The 23,704-nt window shown below is 56.1% G+C and overlaps 2 protein-coding genes across 4 annotated transcripts in view; both read left to right on the top strand.

The window, feature by feature from the left end:
* Positions 1–1,060, top strand: part of TRIP4 (thyroid hormone receptor interactor 4) — a 30,675-nt gene extending 29,615 nt beyond the window's left edge. The window contains exon 13 of the mRNA XM_080626172.1: positions 856–1,060. Within this exon, the coding sequence (XP_080482298.1) occupies positions 856–923 (68 nt within the window). The 3' untranslated portion in view covers positions 924–1,060. The remainder of the gene's footprint in view (positions 1–855) is intronic.
* Positions 1,061–4,554: 3,494 nt separating this feature from the next.
* Positions 4,555–23,704, top strand: part of ZNF609 (zinc finger protein 609) — a 69,392-nt gene continuing 50,242 nt past the window's right edge. For 2 of the 3 annotated variants that reach the window (XM_080626055.1, XM_080626057.1), the window contains exons 1-2: positions 4,555–4,878; positions 19,081–19,945. In XM_080626055.1, coding sequence (XP_080482181.1) covers positions 19,199–19,945 — 747 coding nt within the window. In that variant the 5' untranslated portion in view covers positions 4,555–4,878; positions 19,081–19,198. The remainder of the gene's footprint in view (positions 4,879–19,080; positions 19,946–23,704) is intronic. The other variant, XM_080626056.1, reaches the window with a different exon arrangement.

Here is a 23,704-nt window from a genome sequence, read left to right as displayed (position 1 = left end):
CCCTTTCTTCTCTCTCTTCTGGAGCAGGGAGCTTTGCCTGTGAGAGCAGGAGCATCCTTGCTTTTTTACGGGCAGGGAGAGGGGATGGAGATGCTCCTCTGAGGCAGCGCATCACCCTCCCGCCTTGCTCACCATGCCTGGCTTTTGGCTTCTTCCACAGGAGCTGCTCAAATCCCATGTTCTGGTGTCCTGCTCCTCTCCCAGGTGGGAAAGCAGAGCTGGCAGGGAAGCCCCCAAGGGCTGTGAAGGATGAAGGGAAGCAGAGTTTCCGCTGGGTCCCACTGGAGCACCTGGGCTCCCCAGGGTGCTGCCCGGTGGCAAAGGCAGCACGGCCCTCCCAGCTGGTGGCCTTGACGGCCACCAACCCGGTGCTTGGCAGCACAGCGTGTGCCACACGGCATCAGCATCCGCAAGCTGAGGGTTTATCGTTCCCAAGCCCGGCTCTCTGCCACGCCACAGAGAAGCACATCCCTGACATGGTGCTTGACAGTCCTCTGTCTCCTTCAAACGTGTTGACACGCATCCTGTGGGCAAGCGAAGGGATTGGTTTCCCTGCTGGTAGTGGCAGGCGAGTGCTGGATGTTAATTTCCTCTCCTCCCTGCTGCATTTCACCCTCTCTGGTAACTCTTCCCGAGCCGGACACGCTTGCCCCCGGCTCCCCGGTGTCTCGCCTGCAGAGGGAGGCTGCGGCGGCTGGGAACGCCTGGCTCCTCAAGCAGGATAATTGGATGTGACAGGAACACACTAACTAGGAGACCTCGGTGCCTCCAGCTGATTTGCATTGCAAATGACATCTACAAATAAAGAGTGATGAGGGTTTGTGGGGTTTCTTTTTTTTAATCCTCTCTTTACAGGGAAGCTGGATGCAAAGATCCATCAGGGAGCAAAGAAGGGGTTAATGAAGCAGAAGGCGACAGGCTGAGCCGCAGGGAACAGTGCCTCATTCCCAGCCAGCATCTGAAGGGTGCCAGGATGGTCCTCGACTCCTGAAAGCAGGTGCAAGACTGATCCCAGAATGCTTTTAGGTATTGCTTTATCCACTGTATTCCAAATGCATTAAAAGAGACGTTTTCACCCAGCTCTTCCTCAACAGCCTTGTGCTTCCCAGGAAGTCCTCATGGGCTGAGGACAAGGGTGGGTGGGAGATGGAGCTTGGCAGGATGGGATTCAATCCGGCTCTGGCATCTCCAGGTCTCCTGCGAGGACCAGATCTCAAGACTGGCGAAGGGAGCTCACAGCAGGAGATAGCTCCATCCTGGCTTTGGCAACGCCTCCTTCCCAAAATGTCCCTCTCTCCTGTGAGATTGATTTCTCGTTTTTCTTTAATCCTTCACATTCAGCATCTCCCCGTGTTCTCTGTGCTCATTCCACATTTGTGTTCACTGGGCTGAGAGCTTTTCGTGCCAGGTTTCTCCAGGCTCTGCCTCACCGTGGTCTAAATCCTCATTCACTGGATCCCACCCTGCTCTGGATGGGACAGAGCAATCCCTGACCACTGCCGACATCTCTCCTTCTCCTGCCTGGGTACATGCAGGGAGCAGAGCAGGGCCACCAGCTCTGCTGATGGGTACTGGTTGCAGACTGCCAGGCCCCTGCCTCAGCTCCCATTGCCGCTCCATCAGAGAGGAGAAGTAGGAGGGTGCGGAGCCTTCGTGCCGGTTGCCTGTGCCCCTGGATGCTGTGGTGCTGGAGCTGCCATGAGTGCTGCTGTTTGCCCTGGGAGTTGCCTGCTGGCTCCTTCTGCTGCCTGTGGGATCTTGGAGGTGCTGGAGGTGCTGGATCTGGATTCAACACCCACCCGTGTCATTCCTTGTTTGGAAAACCCTCATGGGTGTTTCTGCTTGGAGCTGCCTGGGCTTGGTGCAGAGGTTCTGGTATGGGAGCTGCTGTTCAGCGTGGCAGAGGGGGATGGCCTTGGGCTGCTGCTTTCCTCCTCTGGCTGCTTTCCCCCATCCACCAGCCTGGCCCTGTCCCCTCGGTATCGCCCCAGTCAGCTGTGCTGGGTCTCCTGTTGACTTCCCTGCACTCTTCTTGTATCATGGAGGTGCTCCTCTTTTGGGTGGATGTGCCTTGAGAGCAAGGGAAATCATAGAATCATGGAATCCCAGGTTGGAAGGGGCCTCAAGGATCATCTAGGGCAAAGCATGACCTAGACTAGATGTCCCAGAACCCTGTCCAGCCCAGTCTTAAAAGTGTACAATGCTGGGAATCCACCACTTCCCTGGGGAGATTATTCCAGTGGCTGGTTGTTCTCATTGTGAAAAATGGGAACCCTCTTGTGTCCAGTTGGAATCTCCCCAGGAGGAACTTGTGCCCATCACCCTTTGTCTTTTCCATGGGACTCCTTGTAAAAAGGGAGTCTCCATCTTCTTTGGAACATGGTGATAAGGTCTCCCCTGAGCCTTCTCTTCTCCAGGCTGGACAAGCCCAGCTCTCTCAGCCTTTCCTCACATACTGCCCAGTCCTTGGATCATCTTTGTGTCCTGACAAGCAGTGAGTAGAGTGGGACAACGACACCTTCATGAACCAGGTGATGCCTTTGTTGATGTTCCCCAACATCCTGTTGGTTTTCTTTGCTGCAGCTGCACACTGTTCCCTCCTGTTGAGTTTGTGTCCCCCAGGACTCCCAGGTTCCTTCCCACAGAGCTGCTCCCGGCCTGGCAGATCCCAGCCTGTGCTGCACTCCTGGAGTGTGTTCTCAGATGCAAGTCCTGGCACTTGTCCTTGTTGAGCTCCATGATGTTCTCATTAGCCCATGCTTCCAGCCCATCCAGGTCACCCTGCAGGGTGCCTCTCCCTGCCAAAGTGGTCACTTCCCACTCAGTTTGGGTACACTTGATCCCACCTTCCAGATCATTTATGAAGACACTGAACAGTGCTAGGCCCAATATTGATCCCTGAGGGACCCCACTGGTGACAGGTCCCCAGACGGAGAAGGAGCTGTTCACCACCACCCTCTGGGTGCCCATCAGCCTGTTGCCCACCCACTGCACACACCACTTGTCAAGACTGTAACATATCAGTTTCTCCAGGAGAAGGCTGTGGGAAATGGGATCAAAAGCCTGGGAGAAATCCAGAGAGTGTCCACCGCTTGCCCTGAGTCAACCGAGGAGTTACTTCATCTCAGGGGGTGATCAGGTTTGTCACATACAGTGTGCAGTGGTGAATCCGTGTTGGCTTTTCCAGCGATGTGCTTCATGAAGAAATGAAGGGTTGGTTGCAGTGCCCAAGTGGAGCTGGAGAGGGTTGGAGGTCTTGGGGCAGCATCCCAGCTCCTGGTGCCGTGGGGAGAAGGAGGCAGGAGAGGACTTGGTGGCTGGGTGGGAGAGGCAGGACACTGAGGTTGCTTTGCTGAGCGGCTGGCAGCTCCCTCTGGAGGGAGCTCCCTCTGGAGCATCTCTGCTGGAGGAGCCAGCCTGAAGGCAGCACTTTCGGGACCAAGGTGAGGGAGATGCTCTTCCAGGCACAGAGAAGGAGCATCCAGTTATGTGGGGGCCAATGTCTTCCTCAAAACATCACTGACGTCTCACTCCCATGGCCTGGGATGAGCAAGAAGCTTGGGACACCAAGGGAGGATGTGCTCAGCACCCAGGCTGGGCTCCGTGTGCTGCAGCCCTGGCGTTTCCGGCTCCTGCACCCTATCCAAGGAGAACAGCACCATCAGACCAGCCATGACAGAGTGGGACCTCATCCCATCCCCATGGGACAAGGGGAGAGCGGGGTTCGTGTGATGCCCATCACACCTAACACCCAGCAAATTCTCAGGGCATTCACCCACCCCATCAGTGTTGGTTTTGTGCCGTGCGCAGCCAGTTTCTTCTCTTCATTGTGACAAGGAATTATTTCTCCTCTTCATCTTTTTCAGGCAAAGTGAATGCTCTCCTCATCCCTCCTTCCCACTGCTTTAAATCTCTCCTGGCTCCCCTCTCCTTCCCCAGCCCTCCAGGGGCTGCCACAGGCTGATGGCACCCAAACCCTGCCCTTCAAGACTTACCCCCCCTCCACTGGGGCTTCAGCCCTTGTGTTGTCCTCCTTTGGGGGTCGATAACGACTGCGTGGGGCAAGATGTCGCAGGGTTTTGGGGTGCGTCCTGGGTGGTGACCCCCTCCTACCCGCTCCCTCGGAGCCGTACCCCCCAAACCCTTCTGGGATATCCAAACCCAGCCTGAGCGGTTCGGTGCCAGCTCAGGGAGCGCAACCAGCGCCGGTGCCCCGAGGAGAGCAGAGCCGTGGCGGGGCCGTGCGGGGCAGGGGGTCCTAAAACACCCCCAGCACCCCTCCCCCGTCCTTTCCGAGGTGACCCGGAGCTCCGGCTCCTGAGAGGGCAAACACTCCGCTCCGGGCTTTGCCCGCCGGTCCAGCGCCCTGGCTCCGGATCGTGATCCGGTCTCCGCGTTTTCCGGCCGCGGCCGCCGGGCCCTGGCACCCCCTTTGTCCGGGCAGCTCCGCGCCGGGTTTTGTGTCCCGCCGGGGGCGGTGCTCTGCGCCCTCCCGCTCCACGCTCCACCTTCCGGGTTCTGCGTCGCGCCCGCACCACCCCCGGTCCGACTGCTGGTCGGGTCCCGGCTTCGGGTGCCGCGTCCCGCCGGGCGGAGCCGAGCCGAGCAGAGCCGAGCCGAGCGAAGCCGGGCGGGCGGAGCCGAGAGAAGCCGAGCAGAGCCGAGCGGTTACGAGCGGAGCCGAGTGCCCGCCCCTGCCACCCCTGCCGCCCCGCCCGGCAGGCGGACCCCGGCGCGGCCTGCGCGGCGCGGCGCGGCCCACAGGCGCGGGTGGCATGGCGGCCGCGGCGGCCGGCCCTTAGTGCCGGCGGAGCGGAGGAGCGGCCAGGCGGCCTCATGGAGGACACTTAGGGCCGCCCGGGACGGGAGCGGAGCCGGGTGAGTGCGGGCCCGGCCCGGCCCCGAGGCGTCCCGGCGGGGTGTGTGTGTGGGAGGCGTCGGTTCAGGATCCGCGGCGGCCGTTGGGCCCGGCCCCGGCTCCCCCTCCCCCCGGTGACCGTTGCGCCGGGGTCGCCGCCCCCCGCGGCAGTTGCGGCCCGGTTTCCCCCCTCCCGGTGACCGTTGGGGCCTTCCCCGCGGTCGTTGGTGCCAGGACCCGCCCCCCCCCCCCCGCGCTCCCCCGCGCGGTGTGGGCCCCCTCCCGCGGCCGGGGACGTCCTTCTGTGGCCGCCGGACGGGGGAGTGTGGCCCGTCCCGCTCCGTGGCCGTCGGGCACAGACACCCCCCCGCCCCCCGGGTGTCGGGGCCGGTGGGGTCGGGTCCCCCCCAGGGGCGCAGGGTGCCGGGCACCACGGGCCGCCTGGGCCGTGTCCCCCCCGCGGCGGGCGGTGTGATGCGGGGTCACTGTGTGCGGGTCCTCTCAGCTGCGGGGGGGTCGGGCTGGTCCCCGCGGGTCCCACCGCCCCTGGGGCGTGGGGGGCGTCGCGGAGCCCTCGAAGCTGCGGTGGATGAGGGGGGGTCCCCCTGTGTGAGGTCACCGCCGCGGCAGGTTTTGAGGTGGGAGCCGGGGTTGGGGTGGGGAATGGGGGGGGTCTCCCCCTGTGGACCCCCTGTCGCTGTGTAGGGGACTTGGGGGACCTTGGGGTGCCAGCGGGGGGAACGCAGCCCCTCGCGGGGTGTGCTCGGCACAGATCAGGGAGGATTACATTTCCCCAGAGGCGTTTAAGTGGGGCCGAGTTGTCCGTGCGCGCTCGGGGGGCAGCCACTGAGGGCCGGGCTGCTCCGGCTCCTGCCCCTCTTTGGAAAGGGCCCGGTGAGGCCCCTTTGCGACGGTGTCCCCGCGCGGCCGCCCTTGGAGCCCCCTGGGGGCCGGGGCGTGGGGCCGGTCCCGGGGTGACACCGGCAGTGACAACGTGGCCGAGGCGTCCCATAAAAGCTGCGGGTGTCTGCGGGTGAAAGGAGAGGGGAGGCGAGGCGAGGACGCTGCTCCTGCCTGGAGCTCTCCCGCCCGTTGTGTACACGGGGAAGGTCACAGGTTCAGGTCTGGTCTGTGAGACTTGGCTCCCCTCCATCTCCCGGCAGCCCTCTTCTTTTATTTTTCCTTTCCTTTTTCCCCCTTTCTGGGAAGGCTCTTGCCCTCAGGGGAGGTGTGAGACACACACGTTTGTGTGGCGCACACTGAAGAGCTCACAGGCCCTTTCTTCCCCCCACTCCAGAAGAATTGAGGATGCCGGCATCGGGGCTGGCTTTCGGGCTCCGGCGTGGCGGGGGCTCGCTGCCTTCCTTGCCTGGACATCCTCAGGAAAACCAATTTCCACGTTTTGTGCAATGACTCCAGCATCGGATTATGCTGCACATTTCTAGCTCTTTGTTGGCAGTACACGACCGCACATGCACGGCACTCGAAAAATCCACTCAGCGTATTTTATTGATTAGCTCTTGACCAGAAATAATTTATAATTTATTATTTCGAAGCCGTTTCAGTCTCGAAATGAAAATCTTTGCCTTTTTGTGCCCTCGTTCAGCCAGCAAGGGTTTCTCCTCTCCTGTGGGGTAGAGCTTGCTGACGAAGGGAGACGTGCGCAGCACCGGGAGTGCGGCTGTCTCGGTGGTGCAAAAGGACAAGGATCGAATGTTTCACCTAAATTGGCCTTGTGTTCAGGACAGGGGCTGCGAGCCAGTTAGAGCCACCGGAGGAAATGAATTATCGGGCAAGTTGTAATGATCTGTAATTGAGTACGGCCAGGACACGGGGCTGCTTTTCTCTTCTTTCTCCAAGCCGGGCGCTTGGGCTCGGTTTCCAGTGGAGGGTCTGTGTGTTGTGTGTGTGAGTCGCCATTAGGCTGCTCGTCAGCTGGAGGGGCTGCTGCGTACATGTGTGTGTGCGGAGGGGTCTCAGTACGTGTGTTATCCCCCAAGTTGTCCTCTGTTTGTGCCCCAAACGATGTTCTTTTGGTTGGGGAGGGGAAGCTGATGTGAATAAGGCGCGTTCATCCATCTGCAGCCCCATGCCGCGGACCATGTGCCAGCCGCAAATCATCTCTTCCCCTGCAGTTGCAAGGTTGCAAAGTCCTCTCGTGCTTGCTGCACCCGACTCACAGGACAACAACGGGCACAGCATCTGCTTCTGCCACCTCCAGAGCTGCTTCCCTCTAAATCATTAGGCCAGCTGAAAGCATGCCTTTTTCAGGAGGAAAGGGCTTGCAAAGTATCCAGACGACTGAGGGGTTCTCACGCTGTCTTGGAGCCCCCGAACAGCTTGTGTGTCTTTATTATGGATGAACAAGAAGGAAGGACCAGAGTTGGCTTCAGGTTTATTCTCTTTGAGAACTGGGCCGTGTTCGAATTGAGAATTGAAATCTGCCTCCAGATTATATTTATGGTATCTTTTTAATTTGAATTGTATCAATTAAAAGAAACCCAGAAGCTGCCTCGTCTTTCTAGCACTTCCACTGAGACAAAGTTGATGTCCATGAGCCGTGTCCATGCCATGATGGAGGCTGGAGACCTGTGGATCATATTCCTGGGGCTCAGCCACGATGGAAAGGTGGTTGGGGACCAGAATTGGGTGTCATGCCTGACACTGTGGTTTACTTGGTATCTCCTCTGTGTGTGCTGCCTAAAAAGGGATCTTTCCCTGCTTGTTTGTAGAGGCAGCTGGGCTCTATGTGTTGCTCTTGACCTTGGGCGGGCCCGAAGCGGGGATGCGCCTCGCTGCCATCCTGCTGCACCCTGTGTGGCAGGGCTCCCATTCGGATTAGGGCCTGTGGGCACTGATGCAATACCAGCCCCAGATGTAATGCAATAAGCCTCTTTGTCCCCTTTATCCAGAGTATTATGTAAATAAGATGGTATTTCTGGTCCCAGGTATGCTGTTCTGGGGATGTGTGGCAGCGTGCGAGCGCAGCTATGCCCTTTGAGTGTTGACACTGGTGCTTCTGGCTGTTTCCCCAGCCAGGGGCAAGGACCTGCCGTCAAGTGCTGCCTCCCCACCGAAAGGAGGTGAAGCTGCAGGTGACCTTGCCAGGGGCTGGTGACAGTTTAACTGTGCTCGGTCGCTTGTACACAGGCAACACAGCGAGCAAGTCGGCCTTGGGTAGTCTGCAGGAGATGGGGCGGTTTCCCACCAAGTTCAGAAGGAGATCGGTGTTGATCTTTGCAGGCTTGCTGCAGGGTATGGGCCCGTGTTTCCCAGCCTCTAGGCTGGCGGTGAGAGTCACAAGTCTGTTCCCAAACCTGCCCCGTATTTCTTGGCAGCTGATTGTGGTTGGTGGAGAGATGTTTTGAGAAGCACCAAAGTCCCCAAAGCACGTGGAGGTGGCCCGGGCTGTCCGCAGCTCTCCCGTGATGCCTCTTCTGATGCTCACGGGCACAGCTCAAGCATGTTGGGCTCTGGGTATGGGCAGAGCTGGTCCCTTCCCCATGGACTTTGGCAGCTTGTTGAGGAAGGTCATCATTTGGATGCTTGTGCTATGGTGGTAGAGGCCGGAGGGAGAATGGTGCCATTGCATGGGAGTGCCTGACTCCAGCTGCGTTTTGGGGTGTCGGGGGTATTTTGAGGAGCTCATGTGGGTGTGAAGGGCTCTGTAAGATCAAGGGTGCTTAAATGAGCTGTCTCAGAGCTCGTGGCTGCCCTGAGAGCTCATTGGTGGCCACGTATAGCTACTGAGCTGGGGCTTTGGCCACCCCACAGCAGTTGGGCTGCTTGCGGCCGGGTTGGCTCAGAAAGGGACAGGGTGCTGCTTGCTTTTGGGGAAGGGAAAAATGAAAACTCCCGCTGGGATGTGGCTTCTTTTGCCACACAATTACATTGAAAATGCTTTTTCCTGCTGGTCCTGGAGGACCAGTGCCTTGCGGTGTGATGTGTTTCAGAGGAAGGAGTAAGGTTTTACTCTGACAATGCTACAGTAAAGAAATGAGGGAATGGCTGCCTGTCTGGGGAACTTGCTCTGTGGCTCTAGTTGCTCTGTAATTTGTGTTTTTTGAATGATATAATTTCTCTAAAGGAAGCACCTATTTGCCTTCTGGGTTTTGGTGAAAAATCAGGTTTTGAGATGAAACCAAGAGGTTGCTTTGCTTTTGCTGCAGCTGAGTGTCCTTCACATGCACAAAAATTACTGACGTAGCTGCTTAAGCGTCAGCTCAGATGTTGTGTGAGGGGGGTGTGTGGAGAGAGGGTATGAAAGGATGTGAGTCCTTTTTTGTGCATGAATGAGGATAATTTCAGGAGAATCTTGATATTTTGTATTTAAGCGTTCAATGCTCAACTTCTACAAATCATTTCCGTGTTTATAGTGTGAAAAAAGAAAGGAAAAGGGAAGATAATGTTGTCCCTTTATGCTGCTCCTTTCCCGAGCACGCTGTGGACGCAGAAGGGTTTTGTGGCATTGCATTTTCCCTCTGAGCTGTTTGTGGCCTCCTCGGCCACTCTCCCGAGGGCTGGAAGGATGGTACCTGTGTACAGTGCTGCCTTGCCCGTGGTGTTTCGTCTCTTTGTGTGGCTGCGCCGATTTCGTGATAACAAAATGTTATCAGTAAATGTTTTCACTAAATTTGAGAATGTTTTTGATGAGTTTGCTGTTTTGGTGGAATGGGGCGCTCGGGCTTGAGCCAGGCCAAAGAGTTCTTCAGGTGCTTCTCCAAAAGAGTGGTTCCGAGGAGTCAGCTTTGCAGTTCTTAAAGGAGTGAAAATGAGGTGTGTAATGACTTAGCCAATGTTAACCACCCTGAGCTCAACTGAAGAGGTAGAGTCTTGGTAATCTCCAGGAGAATCCCTGCTCCTTCCTCAGAGGCTTACTAGCTGGTGTCATGGTGAAGTTCCTTATCCTGAAGATTTCCTGTGTATTTTTTATGGGTTTCATGTCTAATCTGTGCCTTTCCCTGTACCTATTGCCACAAGTAATTAAAAGTGAGCTATGACCACCAAAAGCAGCCCTGTACACTTTGATGCATGGTTCTTGCAGGGTTTATTGTATTCCTTTCCATGCTGGCTAATTCACAAAATTCAGCAATTTGCAATGGGTCATTAGCGTGAATTAGCAACTTTCTGATGTATATCATAGCTCTGCAAATGTGCTTTATTAATCTGTGAAATTCACCTATTTATTATCCCTCCCAGGAAATAAAAAAAGAGGGATTTCTTGGCATGGCACTCGCTCTGCTTGCATTTGTCCCTGTCTGTGTACGCCTTCTCTCCTCCTTTACTTCGCAGCCTGGTTGGGTTTTCCCCCAAGTGTTCCCAGGCTGATGGTTTGACAGCAAGAGAGATTACAGCAGCATCTACAGTCTTCATTCTGCTGCAAATCAAGCCTCCGTTCATGTAGCCAAGGTGCCCTAATTGGTTATTGAATGAAGGGAATTAAAGGCATTAATAGGTGAAGTGGCGGATCCTTCATTTCTGGAGCGGTGGAGAGATGCTTGTCCTCTTCTGAAGCCTGGGACGTGGCCAAGGCTGCCTGCGTGCTCTCCTAAAAGAAAACAAATCCCTGAAGCTCTCCCCCTTCCTTGGGAGCAAGTGGGCATCTGTCCATCCTCTCTGTCTTGTACTGCTATGTACCCTTCTGCTGCTGAGGGAGGGCTGTGGCTGGGAGGGCACTGCTCAACTGGGCATTGCTCTTCCTTTGGATGAAGAAGGCAGAACCGAGACGTTGACTTCACCATGGAGCCTCCCTGCATCTGCCAGTGCAGCCGGTGCTTTTCCTTTCCTGTACCACCGTGGAGTGTGATCCTCACTGGAAGCATGTGTGGCTGCAACTGGGAGAGCCCCAGCTTGGGACTGGGCCTACTGCAGGACTGTGGGATGGAGCCTCGCCGCCTCTAAAGCCCTGTGAGGGAAGTGAACATACACACGGCTGGGCCAGAGGTGCCTGCTCCCACCAATGCCAGGAGCTGAGGCTACTGCCAAGAGTGCGGGTGCCTTTGTGCAGCCCCGCTGATGGTGCTGGGCATGGGGGGAAAGGGCGAGCTCCTTGTTTCCGGCACTTACTCCAGCAGTTATTTATGCCTGTTGGTTGTTGGTCTTTGCCAGCTCTTCTTTCTTCCTGTCTCCGTGACTGATGCTTCAGGGATCTTTCCTGGTCACATCCATCTTGCTGCTTCCTCCCACTGCTGACTCTCTCAGGCTGCTGGCAGTCTTCCAGCCTGCACAGAGCTTTATCTGGAATTTGTGAGCCTTTTTGGGTTATTTTTATGTATTCTGTACCCCTTTCTAGATTGTGTGTGAGGACAGGCCACCAATTCGGATATCTTTAAGGCCCTCATAAATCAGTTCACTTCTGCAAGTGTGTAACCAGACTGGTTGTTAAATCGCACGGCTGCTGCTCCACTTCCCTGGTGGAAACCAGCTCTGCTCGAGGGACCGTCAACCACCGGGTTTGTCCCTATGGGAAGCATCGTGATGCAGAGCTCGATGCCAAACTGGTTTCCTCAGCTGTCCCATTTGGAGTATTTAATGTTATTTTTGGCAGCAGGCAGCAGCAGCATGGCTGGCTGGGTTCGACAGGAATGGGCTCTGTGTTGGTAGGGGAGCACTGGGGCCATGTCTGGTGCTGCCGGCAGCGCCTGCCCTGAGCCGTAGCGCACCAGCTTGTCTGGCTCGGACTCTCCTGAAGTGCTTCCGAGTTAATTCTGGCTGGTTACTGCTCACAGGGTTGCTTCTGCCTTTGCCACCATGTAGCCACCAGCAGCCTGTGTGTCAGCCTTCAACAGCCGAACCCTGTGGTGGTGCCTCCCCGCTCCCATTGGCTCCCACTGGGTGCTGTGCGCCGCAGGGTGGCACGTGGGGGTCATGGGGTGAGCGGGGATGCAGGTTTTGGGTGAAGATGGGGCTGTGTTACTGTTAAACCATCACATGCACGTCTGGGCGTGGCAATTACATGGTGGTGTGCTCCAGTGTGCAGGCACAATGGTGAGGGGTGAATCCCCATTGGGATTCTCTAATTCAGGAGAGATCCCAGAGCTTGCAGGAAGAAAGCTGGGTCTGTTATTTTACCCACTGAATGCTTTTTCTCCCATGCGTGTGGGGTTTTCAGTTCCTCTTTCCCAGTACAGCTGAACATTCAGAGTGCTGGGTACCAGTTTGTGCTTACGGATGTAGGTCTGAGTGCTGGGGTTGCTAAGAAAACTCTTGGCTGTTTTCAGCTGTCAGAGATTTTGAAGTCTCTGAGGTCATGCTTGCTGGAAGAATTCTACCTGGTTTTGCATGAGCCAGTGTTCATAGGAACAGCCAAGCCTGAGCCTTGCTGCTATCTGCTCATCTCTGCAGCAGAGAGACCTGGGAAGGGGTCGTGCCTCGCACAGGACAGTGCAGCGAGAGCTGTAATGAAGTGCTGGCGCAACACTCGTCAACCGTGGCTGTGCTTGGTGCTCCTCTAGTCCATGCTGCTGCTTTATCCCACCACTGGGACCTTTCCTGCAAACCTGTCCTGTGCTTGGCAGGATGGCCGTGAGCTCTCCGGGGAAGGGCTGTGCATGCAGGCAAGCTGCTGGACTTAGAGGGCAGCTACAAAGAGGGTGAAGGCTCTCTCTTCACAAGGAGCCCCAGGGAGAAGTCAGGGGGCAGCGGATACAAGTTGCGCCGAGCGCATTTTCATCTCGGTGTAAGAAAGAAATGTTTTATGGTGAGAACAACCGTTCACTGGAACAACCTCCTCAGGGACATGGCAAAGTCCTGGAGGTTTTCAAGATGCGACTGAACAGGATGGTGGATGATCTCATCTGGGCTCCCTTTCCCACAAAAGGCTGGACCAGGTGACCTTTCAGGGTCCCGTCCAGCCTAGGTGTGCTCTACATTCTATGACTTGAGTCGTGTTGACACGTGTGTTCACGCTTGTGTGTAATGATGGTGCTTGCTCAGCTTCCGACTGGAGAAGTAACTCCAGTAGGCAGATGTGCTGAGGTGACATTTGCCTTCTGTCCTTCATGGGAACAGAATGAAGTGTGGTGCCTTCCTGTAGGTCTGTAGGTGTTGATGGTCCTCCCGCTTGAGCTGAGTGCCGTGCGCTTGAGTGATGTTTCTCTCGCCATTACTTTTCTTGAAATCTGGAGCTCTTGACTTGTGTTTTGGCAGAGGAAATGGATCCGTGCTTTATCCAGTACAGAGGTTGGAGCTTGAATAAAATGCAAGGGTTGAGAGGCTTCAAAATCAAATCGTTGTATATCTGAAGAACTGTGGGCTCCTGAGGCATGAACAAATGAAAAACTGGGACTTTGGTGGTGACACTTCCAAGAGTGTTGGGAGGATTAAAGAGGAACTTGTTCCAATTTTCCCCATTTTGTGATATAAAGGAAGGCCTGAAATATTTCCTCCTTTTTGTTTTCCCCCTTTTTGTGAGCCTTGTGTGTCAGTGATGTGTTTGGATGTTGAGGGAAGCGAGGGGTTCTGGCGAGGACAGCTTTGCCATCGAGCTGTGTTCAAGAACGTTGGGTTTTTCAGGTGTAGAATGAGTTTCTCAGTGCCTTTTTGGTGTCAAGGTGAAAGGAGTAAGCAAACACGGAGTTTTAGCTAATCTGGTGAAGCACATTCCTCAGACACAGCCGGGCTGAGATCTGCTCTCATCTTGTGTCTACAGTTTTGGTGAACTTTGTGTGCCACGTCTTGCTGGGCGTTGCTGTGAAGATTGTTTGAAGGTCGTGAGCACATGGGGGTAGATGTGAGATTGAGTTTTGATCTGAGCTGCATCTTTTGAGTGATGAGGAGTGTGAGGTTGACGCTTGAGCGTGTGTTTGGTAACAAGTGGTTGTAGTGACTGATAAATCTGGTAAATCCAGGTAGAGTGACTGCCTGGCCACCCCTGCATGAAAAAGGTTTTTGCCCACCTCTCCCATCTTCCTCCATAGAATCATAGAATGGTTTGGGTTGGAAAGCACCTTAAGATCATCCAGTTCCAACCCCCTGCCATAGGCAAGGACACCTCACACTAGGCCATGTCACCCAAAGCCCATGCAACCTGGCTTTGAGCACTGCCAGGGGTGGGGCAGCCACAGCTTCTCTGGGCACCCTGGGCCAGCGCCTCAGCACCCTCACAGGGAAGAGCTTCTGCCTGATGTCTAACCTGAACTTCCCCTCTTCAAGTTTGAACCCATCACCCCTTGTCCTATCACTGTAGTCCCTGATGAAGGGTCCCTCTCCAGCATCCTTGTAGCCCCCTTCAGACACTGGAAGCTGCTCTGAGGTCTCCACGCAGCCTTCTCTTCTCCAGGCTGAACAGCCCCCATGTTCTCAGCCTGTCTCCATACGGGAGGTGCTCCAGCCCCTGGTCATCCTCGTGACTTCCTCTGGGCTTGCTCCAACAGCTCCGTGTCCTTCTTATGTTGACACCACAACTGCACACAGTGCTGTGAGCGGGGTCTCACGAGAGCAGAGGAGAGGGGCAGGATCACCTCCTCCGACCTGCTGCACAAGCTGGGTCTTGCTGGTCCCTCTCAGCCTTTTCCAGTGACCTCGTCTGTCCTGCTTTTGGAATGCCTGCACTGAAATATTTCAGGCTTTTCTCAAGAATGCCAACAAATGACTCATGGCTCCAGCGCTGCCCTGTGTCAGGTTCATCTCCAGTGTCAAGGCTCAGCCTATGGAAACTTGGGAGTCCCGGCCCAAGTTTGTGGCGCCTGGCTGCGCTGGGGCCGCGGTGCATGCTGGAAGCTGTAGTCTTGGCGGGGTGCACCTCCATATTAAAAAAAGCAGGGTGGCTCCATTTTATTCAAATTGGGCTCAGCCTTCTCCCTCTGGCAGCATGCCGGCGCCGTCCCGCTCGGCCCCGGGAGCCACCGGAGTTCTGCCGGCATCTTGTGCGAGCAGGGGGCGGGAGCGCGGCTCCTCCATTCACATCTTGCTGGATTCCACATGGAACAGCTTGTTTGGAAGCCCTGCGCCTCTGCGTGTTTTGCAACAGCTCGGCCTCCCGCCGGGCGGAGGCGGCGGGGGGATCCTGCCCCCGTTGGGTGGCAGTTCTGGAGGGTGTCATGGTAAATCTCCTTTGTCTGCTAACGGCTTGACTGATGTATGGGGTAGAGCAAACCCTCCTCCCCTGTGTGATTTCTTGAGCTGAAAGCAGCAAGTGAGTGAGGAAGCTCCTTTGTGCAGATTTCTCCGTCTCCTCCCGTGCGTGCCAGCTGGCTCGCGTTCAACATCTCTCTTTTCTCTCCCCCATCTCTAGAGAGAGGGGGCGGGGAAAGAGAGGAACATCTTAAAAAGAAATCTGCAGAAAAGACATGGGAGTTACTTAACAAAAATCCAACCCAAACAAGCCCAGCTGGGGGATTATAAATGCGGCGGTAGGAGCCGAGCGGGGAGCGGGAGCAGCAGCGCGGCCCCCCCGCCCCGAGCTGCTTTAGTCGTAAAAGGAAACAAAAAGGGATGTTGTGCGGAGGCAGCAGGTTGGGGGCCGGGCCCCGCTGCTGCAGCCCCTCGTGCCACGGCTCCTGGGGAGCCCTTCGGGGTCTCGGCAACTGGTGGGGGCCAGCAGCTCTTCCGTGGGTCTCTGCCTCAGCGGCCTTTGCCTCCCTGTGGAAGGGAGCGGAGGGGTCTGTTTGCTTCCACGGTTGCTCCAGAGCATCTTGCTGAACCCCTCTGCTCCCTGCCTTGTGCCGCGCCAGAGGAAATGCTGCATCCTGGAGATCCCCCCCCTCCCATCGTTCTTCACCGCTCCTTCTTGCGGGCATTCCTGAAAGTTAATCAGGGTGAAAATTGCAGTCGGTCATGTCTGGAAGCCACCAGAGGCTGATCCTGGAGCGCTGCAGGCTGGAGCACATGGGTGTGAGACAGGCTCCCTGCGTGTGGGCTGCTTGCTGCCAGAAGAGCTTTCTTCTGCAGCTCGTTGCCCTTGGGCGTTCAGTCCTGCCCCAGTTCGGTTTCTTGGCCTGCAGTACCCGGCAGGAAAGGCTGGAGCGGCGCGGGCTCGGTGGGTTCAGCGCCCGGCATCCTGCACATGCTTCAGCACAAAGAGCCGCGGGCTCGTGCGGTTTCCTCGCTCCCTGTCGAAGGTGAGCTCTTCTGTTTGAATAGCTTTCTGTAGGTGTGTTTGCAGCTCCAAAGTGAACTTTCAGGTTTGTCTCTTAGTATGCTTGGCTCCATCCCAGCCCCTAGATGCGGATTGTAGAGGTCTCGGCACCTAATGGAGCTGAATTATTCATGTCTGGTGCTGTGTGTGTGCAGCATTCCCAAGCAGAAAGCTGTCTCTTTGTAGGATCTGCGCTCCAGGACTGCTCTTAAAATGCTTTGTTGGCAGGTCTCCAGGCCAACAAGTGAGCACATGCTTTTCATGTTGCACGGGGATCAATCCTGCCATGGCAGGAGGTAAGGGGAAGGACGCGTTCAGAGCTGAATCAATCTCCTCAGTCTGTTCTCTGAGATGCTGTGACTTGTGGTGGCATTCCCCCCCCCCGCAGGGGAGCGGGGAGGATCTGGATGGCACCCGGCGCTTTTCCAGCTTGGGCAAACCAGGCGGTGGAAAAGAGACCTCCTTCTCTGGGCCATGGGGCTGTGGTCGCTGGGGGTTCTCATCCACCCAAAATCACAGTGACAGGGCAGGTCCCTGTGGGGGCCTTGCTTGGATGAGGGTCCCAAGATACTGCTCCAGCTGCAGAGACTGAGCCTGCAAGAGTGGCGCTTTGGAGAAATGGGGAATCAGAAGGGGAGTTTGAGGGAGGGGGTTTGTGGTGTAGAGCCATGTACAGTGGATGATGTTCAGGGACCCCTCCCCAGATCGTGTGTCAGGTCCCTCCTTCAGCCCCAGGCTGGAAAGGGTCCGTTGCTGCCCTGGTCCCTCCTCAGCAGCTGCACCTCCTGAGCTCCGGCTGCAGCTCGACGTGCCTTTCCTCCACTTGCAAATCCAGCGTGTTCTCGTCTGTCCTGTTTGCGGTTCCCTTCCCTCTGCATTAGCTGAGCTGGGGCTCCCTCGACGCCTCGTCTGTAGGGTGGATGTTTTTTCTCTTCTTGTTTTCGAGCCCTTTGATTGTTCCTGGCTCTCTAATCACCAGAGACCCAGCGGCCTTCTGGGCTCCTTCTTCCTTTTGTTGTGGTAGGAATTGGCAAACGCTGCTGCTCTTCGCATAGTTCCAGGCCCGAGTCCCGCTCATCTGCTCTCCTTATTTCATGTATATATAAATAATATTTATGTATATGTGCATGTATATACGCACATGTACAGCAAGGTGAGCTCCCTGTGTGAGCTGAGAGCCATCCAAACCGGCGTCGAGGAGGTGCTGTGCCTGTCGCAACACACCCCTGCGGGCTGTCTGTCCTCCTGCTGCGACTGTGAGGCCGGTTTGTTCCCCTGCTCTGAGCTGGCTGTGGCCCTTGGCATGCTCCAGCCCTGGGTGGGCAGCTCTTGGAGCTGGAGCTTGAGCCTCATCTCATGTGTTGGTCCAGTGCCATGTCCCCAAGCCCAGTCCAGCAGGGTTGTGGCTGGATGCTGTGTCACAGCTTTTGGCTGGGAAGTGGCTGTTACCAGATGAAAATTGGGTTCATCCACCTTGTTCCCAGCTCTGCCCACCCGGACAAAGGAATCAGAGTGGATCCACGGCACAAAGGGAGCTGTCTGTGTGCTGACCACAGAGGTCTGTGCTGTGCAGAGATGGGATGGTCACTGCTGGTTGCTGGCCTGGAGGGGCAGGTTGGGCTGGATGCCCTGGCTTGAGGCTGCAGAGCAAGTGCTGGGGCAGGAGGAGGAAGAGGAGGAGGTGACGATAGAAACCTGCAGGGTGGCTTTGGGAAGCCGTTAGTGATGCCCCTGCGCAAAGGGATCTCCTGAATCGGCACTTTCTCTGCCACTGAAATGAGAGGGCAGTGCTTTTCATTTCCAGCTTGATGCTAGCCCCTAGCTCCTGGGGTTAAAAATCTCCGTAATGACCTGTCAGAGAGAGGATTATTAGCTATACGGAGTCAAGGATGCTGTGGGGAGCAGATGGAAAATGGTCTGGCTGTGGCAGCCTGTCTGATGAAAGAATCCCTGGCATTTTTACAGTGTTTGCATCTTTGGAAACGCACCGTGGAGCTGCTTTCCAGGCTCCTGCCTGCTGGGTTTGAAGAAATTTATGCCTGTGTGGAGTTGGTTTTTGTTGTTTTTCCTTCTCATTTCTCTTTAAGTCACCTGTTTTTTGAAGTGTTGCTCATAAAGAGTACTGGGAGCAGGCAGGCCTGGAGCTTGTTGGGGAAAGGTGGAATGGTGGTGGTGGAGAGGAGCTGCATCCAGATGGGTGCTCAGGGAGTTCTTAAGCGATCTGGAAAGTGAACGGCTGGGGCCAAGGACCTGGAGCCAAGGACCTGGCTGGGTGGCTGCTGGGGAGAAGCTGTTTCATGTGTTAATTGTGTCTCAGTGTAACTGCCAGGAGCGAATCCCGGTGAGGGCTCTGGCATTTCCAGGTTGTGTGTGGGTGTCTGTTTTGTTTTCCTCTCTCATTGCCCTGGGGAAGCCGGGAGTAGAACTTTTGGGCTCTTTGGGGTCTGCCATGGCGCAGGCGGGTAGGGCTGATCCCCCTCTTCCCAGTTAAGACCGGTACCTGTGCAGCTGTGTCTCGGTTTCCCACCATTCGAAGCCAGCAGGCTCATCGTGCTGAAGGTGACAGTAGTTTAATGTCCCCAAACCGGAGCAGTGTTGTGCTGCCTGGAGCCGCAGGATGGAAACCCTGCACTTCCTGCTGCGATTTGGCCTTCAGCAGATGCTCAATGTGTCCCAAGTGTCACAGGTGCTTGGAAACTTGGTATTTATTTCCCACTGAGGCACTTGACTTCCCTGGCAAGTGGCTCTGGTGCGGACAGGAGCCCTCCCCCCGTGTGGCATCAGCAGGAGAGGAATCAATCCTCCCTCCCAGGGGCAGCGCTCGATAATTCAGAGGGAAATGGCGAGCAGGGAAACGTGTGAGTAATGTCTTGTGGAGCCGAGAGCCGTGACCTGCCAGGGCTGGTATTGATCGAGGGACCAGTGCCAGATGGCTGCTCCTGCTGCAGGGATGGCTGAGGCAGCCCCAGCCTGGGGAGGGCAGCAGGAAGATGCTGCCTCGTGCTGTGTGAGGGGGATTTGGGAGGTTGGGGGCTTTCACCCTGCCCAGGACTGCTCCTGCCTGCACGTGTGGCTCTTCTGACCTTCAGATCTGCCTGCCTGGGCATTTTGTGTGTAACCCTGTTCTCTTTGCTCTTCTTTCCAGCAGCGATGCCGTCACCTGGGCAGACCCAGACCACTGGAAGCCCCCCAAGGACGTAGGTGACCCCCAGGGTGTGGAGGCAGGGAAGAACCTTGAACTGTGAGGGGCTGTTAACTCTAAGATGTCCTTGAGCAGCGGAGCTTCCGGAGGGAAAGGAATCGATGCGAACCCGGTTGAGACGTACGACAGCGGGGATGAGTGGGACATTGGCGTAGGGAATCTCATCATTGACCTGGACGCTGATTTGGAGAAGGATCAGCAGAAATTGGAAATGTCGGGCTCCAAAGAGGTGGGGCTCCCGGCACCCAACGCGGTGGCGACCCTGCCGGATAACATCAAGTTTGTGAGCCCGGTGCCAGGCCCACAGGGCAAGGAGGGCAAATCCAAGTCGAAAAGGAGCAAGACTGGCAAGGACAGTGGCAAGCCAGCCCCAGGGACTTCCTTGTTCACTCCCAGCGAGGGAGCTGGTGGCAAGAAGGAGGCTCAAGGACGCTCTGGGGATGGTGCGAACTCGGGCAGCTTGGTGCCTGCCGTCACCCCGAAGGGCTCAGAGAAATCGGCCAAGGCATCTCGCAGCGTGGCCGGCTCCAAGAAGGAGAAGGAGGGTGGCTCGTCCAAAAGCAAGAAGGAAAGGAGTGAAAGTGCAGGGGCTGCATCGGAGAAGGAGCCGAGCGTCCTGCAGCCACTGGCCCTGGCAGTGAGGGTGGGACAGTATGATGGGGGCCAGGGGACAGAGCCTGCTGCTGCCGAGCAGCTTGGGAGTATAGCTATTGACACGGGAGCGGCACTCAATCCCTTGGGAGTTAAGTCAGAGCTGGAGGACGGGGAAAGCGAGTGCCGACAGCTGAAAAAGGTGAAGTCGGAGAAGGTAAGAGAGGTGATGGGGTGTGGGTGGAATCGACATTGCTGCTTGACTCTGGGGGTCACTCCTGTGCTGGGACATGCCACTGCAGAGCTTGCAGCAGCACCACGTGTCTTGTGCTCTTGGGGGCCAGCCCTGATGTACGGCTGGTGCCTCCTGGTTCTGGTGCGAAGATGGTTTGGCTGGTGATCCGGATGTGGCGATGGAAGGGCACTGGTCAAGCTGTGCACGAGCAAACAGCCTGCAGTCACCATGCGTCAGGGCACCAGCCTGCCCTACCCTTGGGGATTTGGTTTCTTCGGTGCTGTGTCTGTGCCAAGCAGGTCTGAGCCTGTTCACCTTCTGTGGGAGGAACCTGGGTTAATAGGGTGTCCTAGTCCTGTGCCTGCTGCAGCTCCTGATGGGACAGGGCAGTGTCTCTTGGCCACCATGCTCTGCTTCCTGGTGGCTTTACCTTGTGTGTGAAAGCTCCCTGCAGCTCCCAGGGGAGTTTATTTCTCTCTGGTTGCATCATTTGCAGAGAGGAGACCTTAACATGTTAGCAGATGTGGGATCCCTGTGTGTGCGTAGACTAGCACAAGGTGCAGGGCTGATGGGAGTCACTGCCTTGTTTCTTGGTCTGCTGTTGTTGTCTGGGCTTTGTCCCACTTGAGACGTTCAGCCTCAGGACGACAGGTTGCTGGGGGTGATGTTTGTACATGTTGCTCCTTGCTGATGTGCAGCAGTGATGCTGAGCTGGTGAAGCTGCTCTTCCAGGTCACCAGGGGTACAAAAAGCCCTTCTAGTGAACGGCCGTCTGTCCGTCTGAGCGGCGCTTGGCTCTGGGAGCTGCTCAGCCAGCTCTGAATGCAGCCGCTGGAGTGGAGGGAGCCTGTTTCTTAGTGATCTCAAGTGAGGTGGTTGCTGTGGGCAGATGGGGGAACACGTTGAGTGCTTGGAGTTCTTCATGCTTGGAGCAGAAGCTCCCCGCACCAGCTGCACTCGTGGTGTTGCTGGTCCGTGCCTGTGAAGCCACTCGTTTGCTGTGCGTGGGGTGTGCATTTGGGGTGGCTCAGCCCTGGTGCTGCCAGAGCGTGCTGGGGTGTGGGGAGGGTGGCTGGGGGTGTCGGGGATGCGGGTTTTTTGCTGTGTCTGTAGCTGGGGGCTCCCGGGGAGAGGTTCTGCTTTGGCGCGGGGATCCCAGTGCTGGGCACCGGGAAGGATCGCGTGGGGAATGCTCAGCGGGGTTGGGAGAGTTGCTGAGCCTGTTTTTAACATCCACTAAAAGAGCATATATGGAGAAAAGGCTGGTGGGGATGGTCAGCCATGGGAGAAGAGTTGCTAAGTAGGTCAGTGCTTCCTCTGCTCGAGGGGAAGGCTCCTGGAGCAGGTGACTGAAGCCTGTAAGATGAAGGAGCGGTGTGAAGGTGACGTGTTGTAGCCTTGTCCTTTCTGGCAGTGGAACCAGAGTGAATAAAACCAGGAAGAGGAGCAGGTGCTCTTTTGCATGGTGGACTTGCATGCTGCTGCAGAAACTGGATGCTGGAAGTTCCCCAATGCTCTGGGGCACCTGGGTGGATTTGTGGAGGAGGAGCCCATGGTCGGGTGTACAGCACAATGTCTTTTGGAAAAAGCCCGAGGAGGGCTGGAGCCTGGGAAGTGGTTTGGGAAATATCTCAACATGTTTGGCTGTTACGTTCCTTCATAGCCATCTGCTGCTGGCCACTGTGAAAACTGTGGGAGCTGGCTGGACCTTTTGTTGTGCCCTGCATGGCTTTGCTTGTGCTTTTAGTATTGAGGATTTATTTTGTTCACTGGTGCAGCTGCAGAAACCCTTTGCTGATAGAATTGCCAGAGTGAGGTGAGGATTATGAAGAGAGGGACCAAACATCAAGGACCTTGACAGGCTGGAGGAGTGAGCCCATGTGAACCTCATGAAGTTCAATAGAGCCAAGTGCAAGGTCCCACACCTGGGTTGGGGCAATCCCCACTGTTGGTGCAGAGTTGAGGGTGAATGAATTAAAAGCAGCCCTGTGGAGAAAGACCGTGGGGTACTGGTGGGTGATAAATTGGACATGAGCTGTTGCTGTGCCCTTGCAGCCCAGAAAGCTGGTTGTATCCTGGGCTGTGTGACCAGCGGGTCAACGTTCTTCCCTGTGAGGGTGCTGAGGCGCTGGCACAGGGTGCCCAGAGAAGCTGTGGCTGCCCCATCCCTGGCAGTGCTCAAGGCCAGGTTGGATGCAGGGGCTTGGAGCAAGCTGCTCCAGTGGAAGGGGTCCCTGCCCGTGGCAGGGGTTGGAGCTGAATGAGCTTTAAGCTCCCTTCCAGCCCATGCTGTTCTATCATCTTTGTACAGATACCCTGTAAGGATGGTTCTGCCATTTCACTTGTCCAGGTTCTGGTACAACCACATGGATGCAAACACAGCCGTGTTTTGAGAAGTGATTTAAGGTCTGGATTTGCAGGAAATGGTGTCACATTTGCACTCGGGAGGAGCCATCAGCTCTCTTTTGTCAGCTAGATGGCTTCCTTCGGTTTGGGAAAGCTGAGGGTGAGGAGAAGAAAGGTGTCTGCATGGTGAGAGGTGGAAGGCAGTTTTATGTCTTGAGAAAGAGCCTGAGGATGGGCTAGTGGCTAATGAGGTGGAGGTGGGCAGTGGTGTTGGGCTCTTGCTGTTTCCTGGAAGCTGCAGAGATGCCCTGTGTGGAGTCTGAAGGACAAGTGAAGAGCACAGGTACGTGCTGGTGGTGGGAGGGCAGCAGCAGTAGAGGGGGACGTAGGCGGCTGGTTCCTTCAGGCCTGGGGACAAGCCCTGCCTGGGAAGAGAGAAACTTGCTCAGACCGAAACAGGAACAGCCGCATTGTGACTCAGCCCAACCTTTGGTCTCCAGCAGCTTGTCCTCTGCTTAACCCTGTGCTGCTCCCACTTCCGTTTCAGGCAGGGAGGCTGGTCTCCATCTGGGGATGAAGAAAGAGAGAACGTCTCTTTCTTCGCCGGCTTCAGCCCAGGGTAGATGACCTCCCCATACCTACGTGCATGCTGAGCAGTCAGCCTCCAGCCAGGAGGTTTTGTTGGATCTCCTTGGCTGGATTAAAGAGCACTTTAGCTGAGACTGTTTTTCCTTGAGGATTAAAGAGCACTTTAGCAGTGAGTATTTTTCCTTGAACAAGGTGCCTCGGTGCCACAGTCAGCTTGCTCTTTGCCCCTCCTTCTGCTTTTGTGCTCTTTAAATATCTCACTGTAAGATTTTGCAGCTCTCAGTCCTTCTGGGTCTAGGAAAGAGCTTTGCTTTGGGAGTTTTGGCACCCTTTCATGTCAGCAGCTGCTTGAGCTGATGTGGTGTCCATGGGCGAGATCACCCTTGCTCCTTGTGTCTGACACAGGACAAGGTGACACATGTCTGACACCGTGACAGTGGACACAGCCCATGGGCTCGACAGGACGTGTTTTGCCAGTGTGACCGCATGGCTCCTCTGGTTGCTGCTTCCTGGGGTGAAACCTTGGGAGCCAAAGATCCCAAACACGCCTTTTCTAGGTGCTTATCTGGCCGTATCCAGGCTCCTGTTGCGGCTTGCCCTGGCTTGTTACATACCCTCCTCGAGCCTGATGTCATCTCTGTGTTGGGACACAAGCATTAACTTTGCCGGGGATGGGGCTTATCCTGATGAAGCCTGTTGGCAGTAACCCTGTTGAGACCTTCCAGCTCTCTGGGGTGCGCTGAGCACCTAGCGCAGGTTTGCCTTGGGCTGCGCTTTGGTATCTGGGCAGCTCCTTTCACCAGCCAA

The sequence above is a fragment of the Psittacula echo genome, assembly GCF_963264785.1.
Source record: "Psittacula echo genome assembly, chromosome: 10".
NCBI lineage: Eukaryota > Metazoa > Chordata > Aves > Psittaciformes > Psittacidae > Psittacula > Psittacula echo.
Note: the sequence above shows the minus strand (reverse complement) of the source record. Positions and strands in the feature narration are given on the sequence as shown.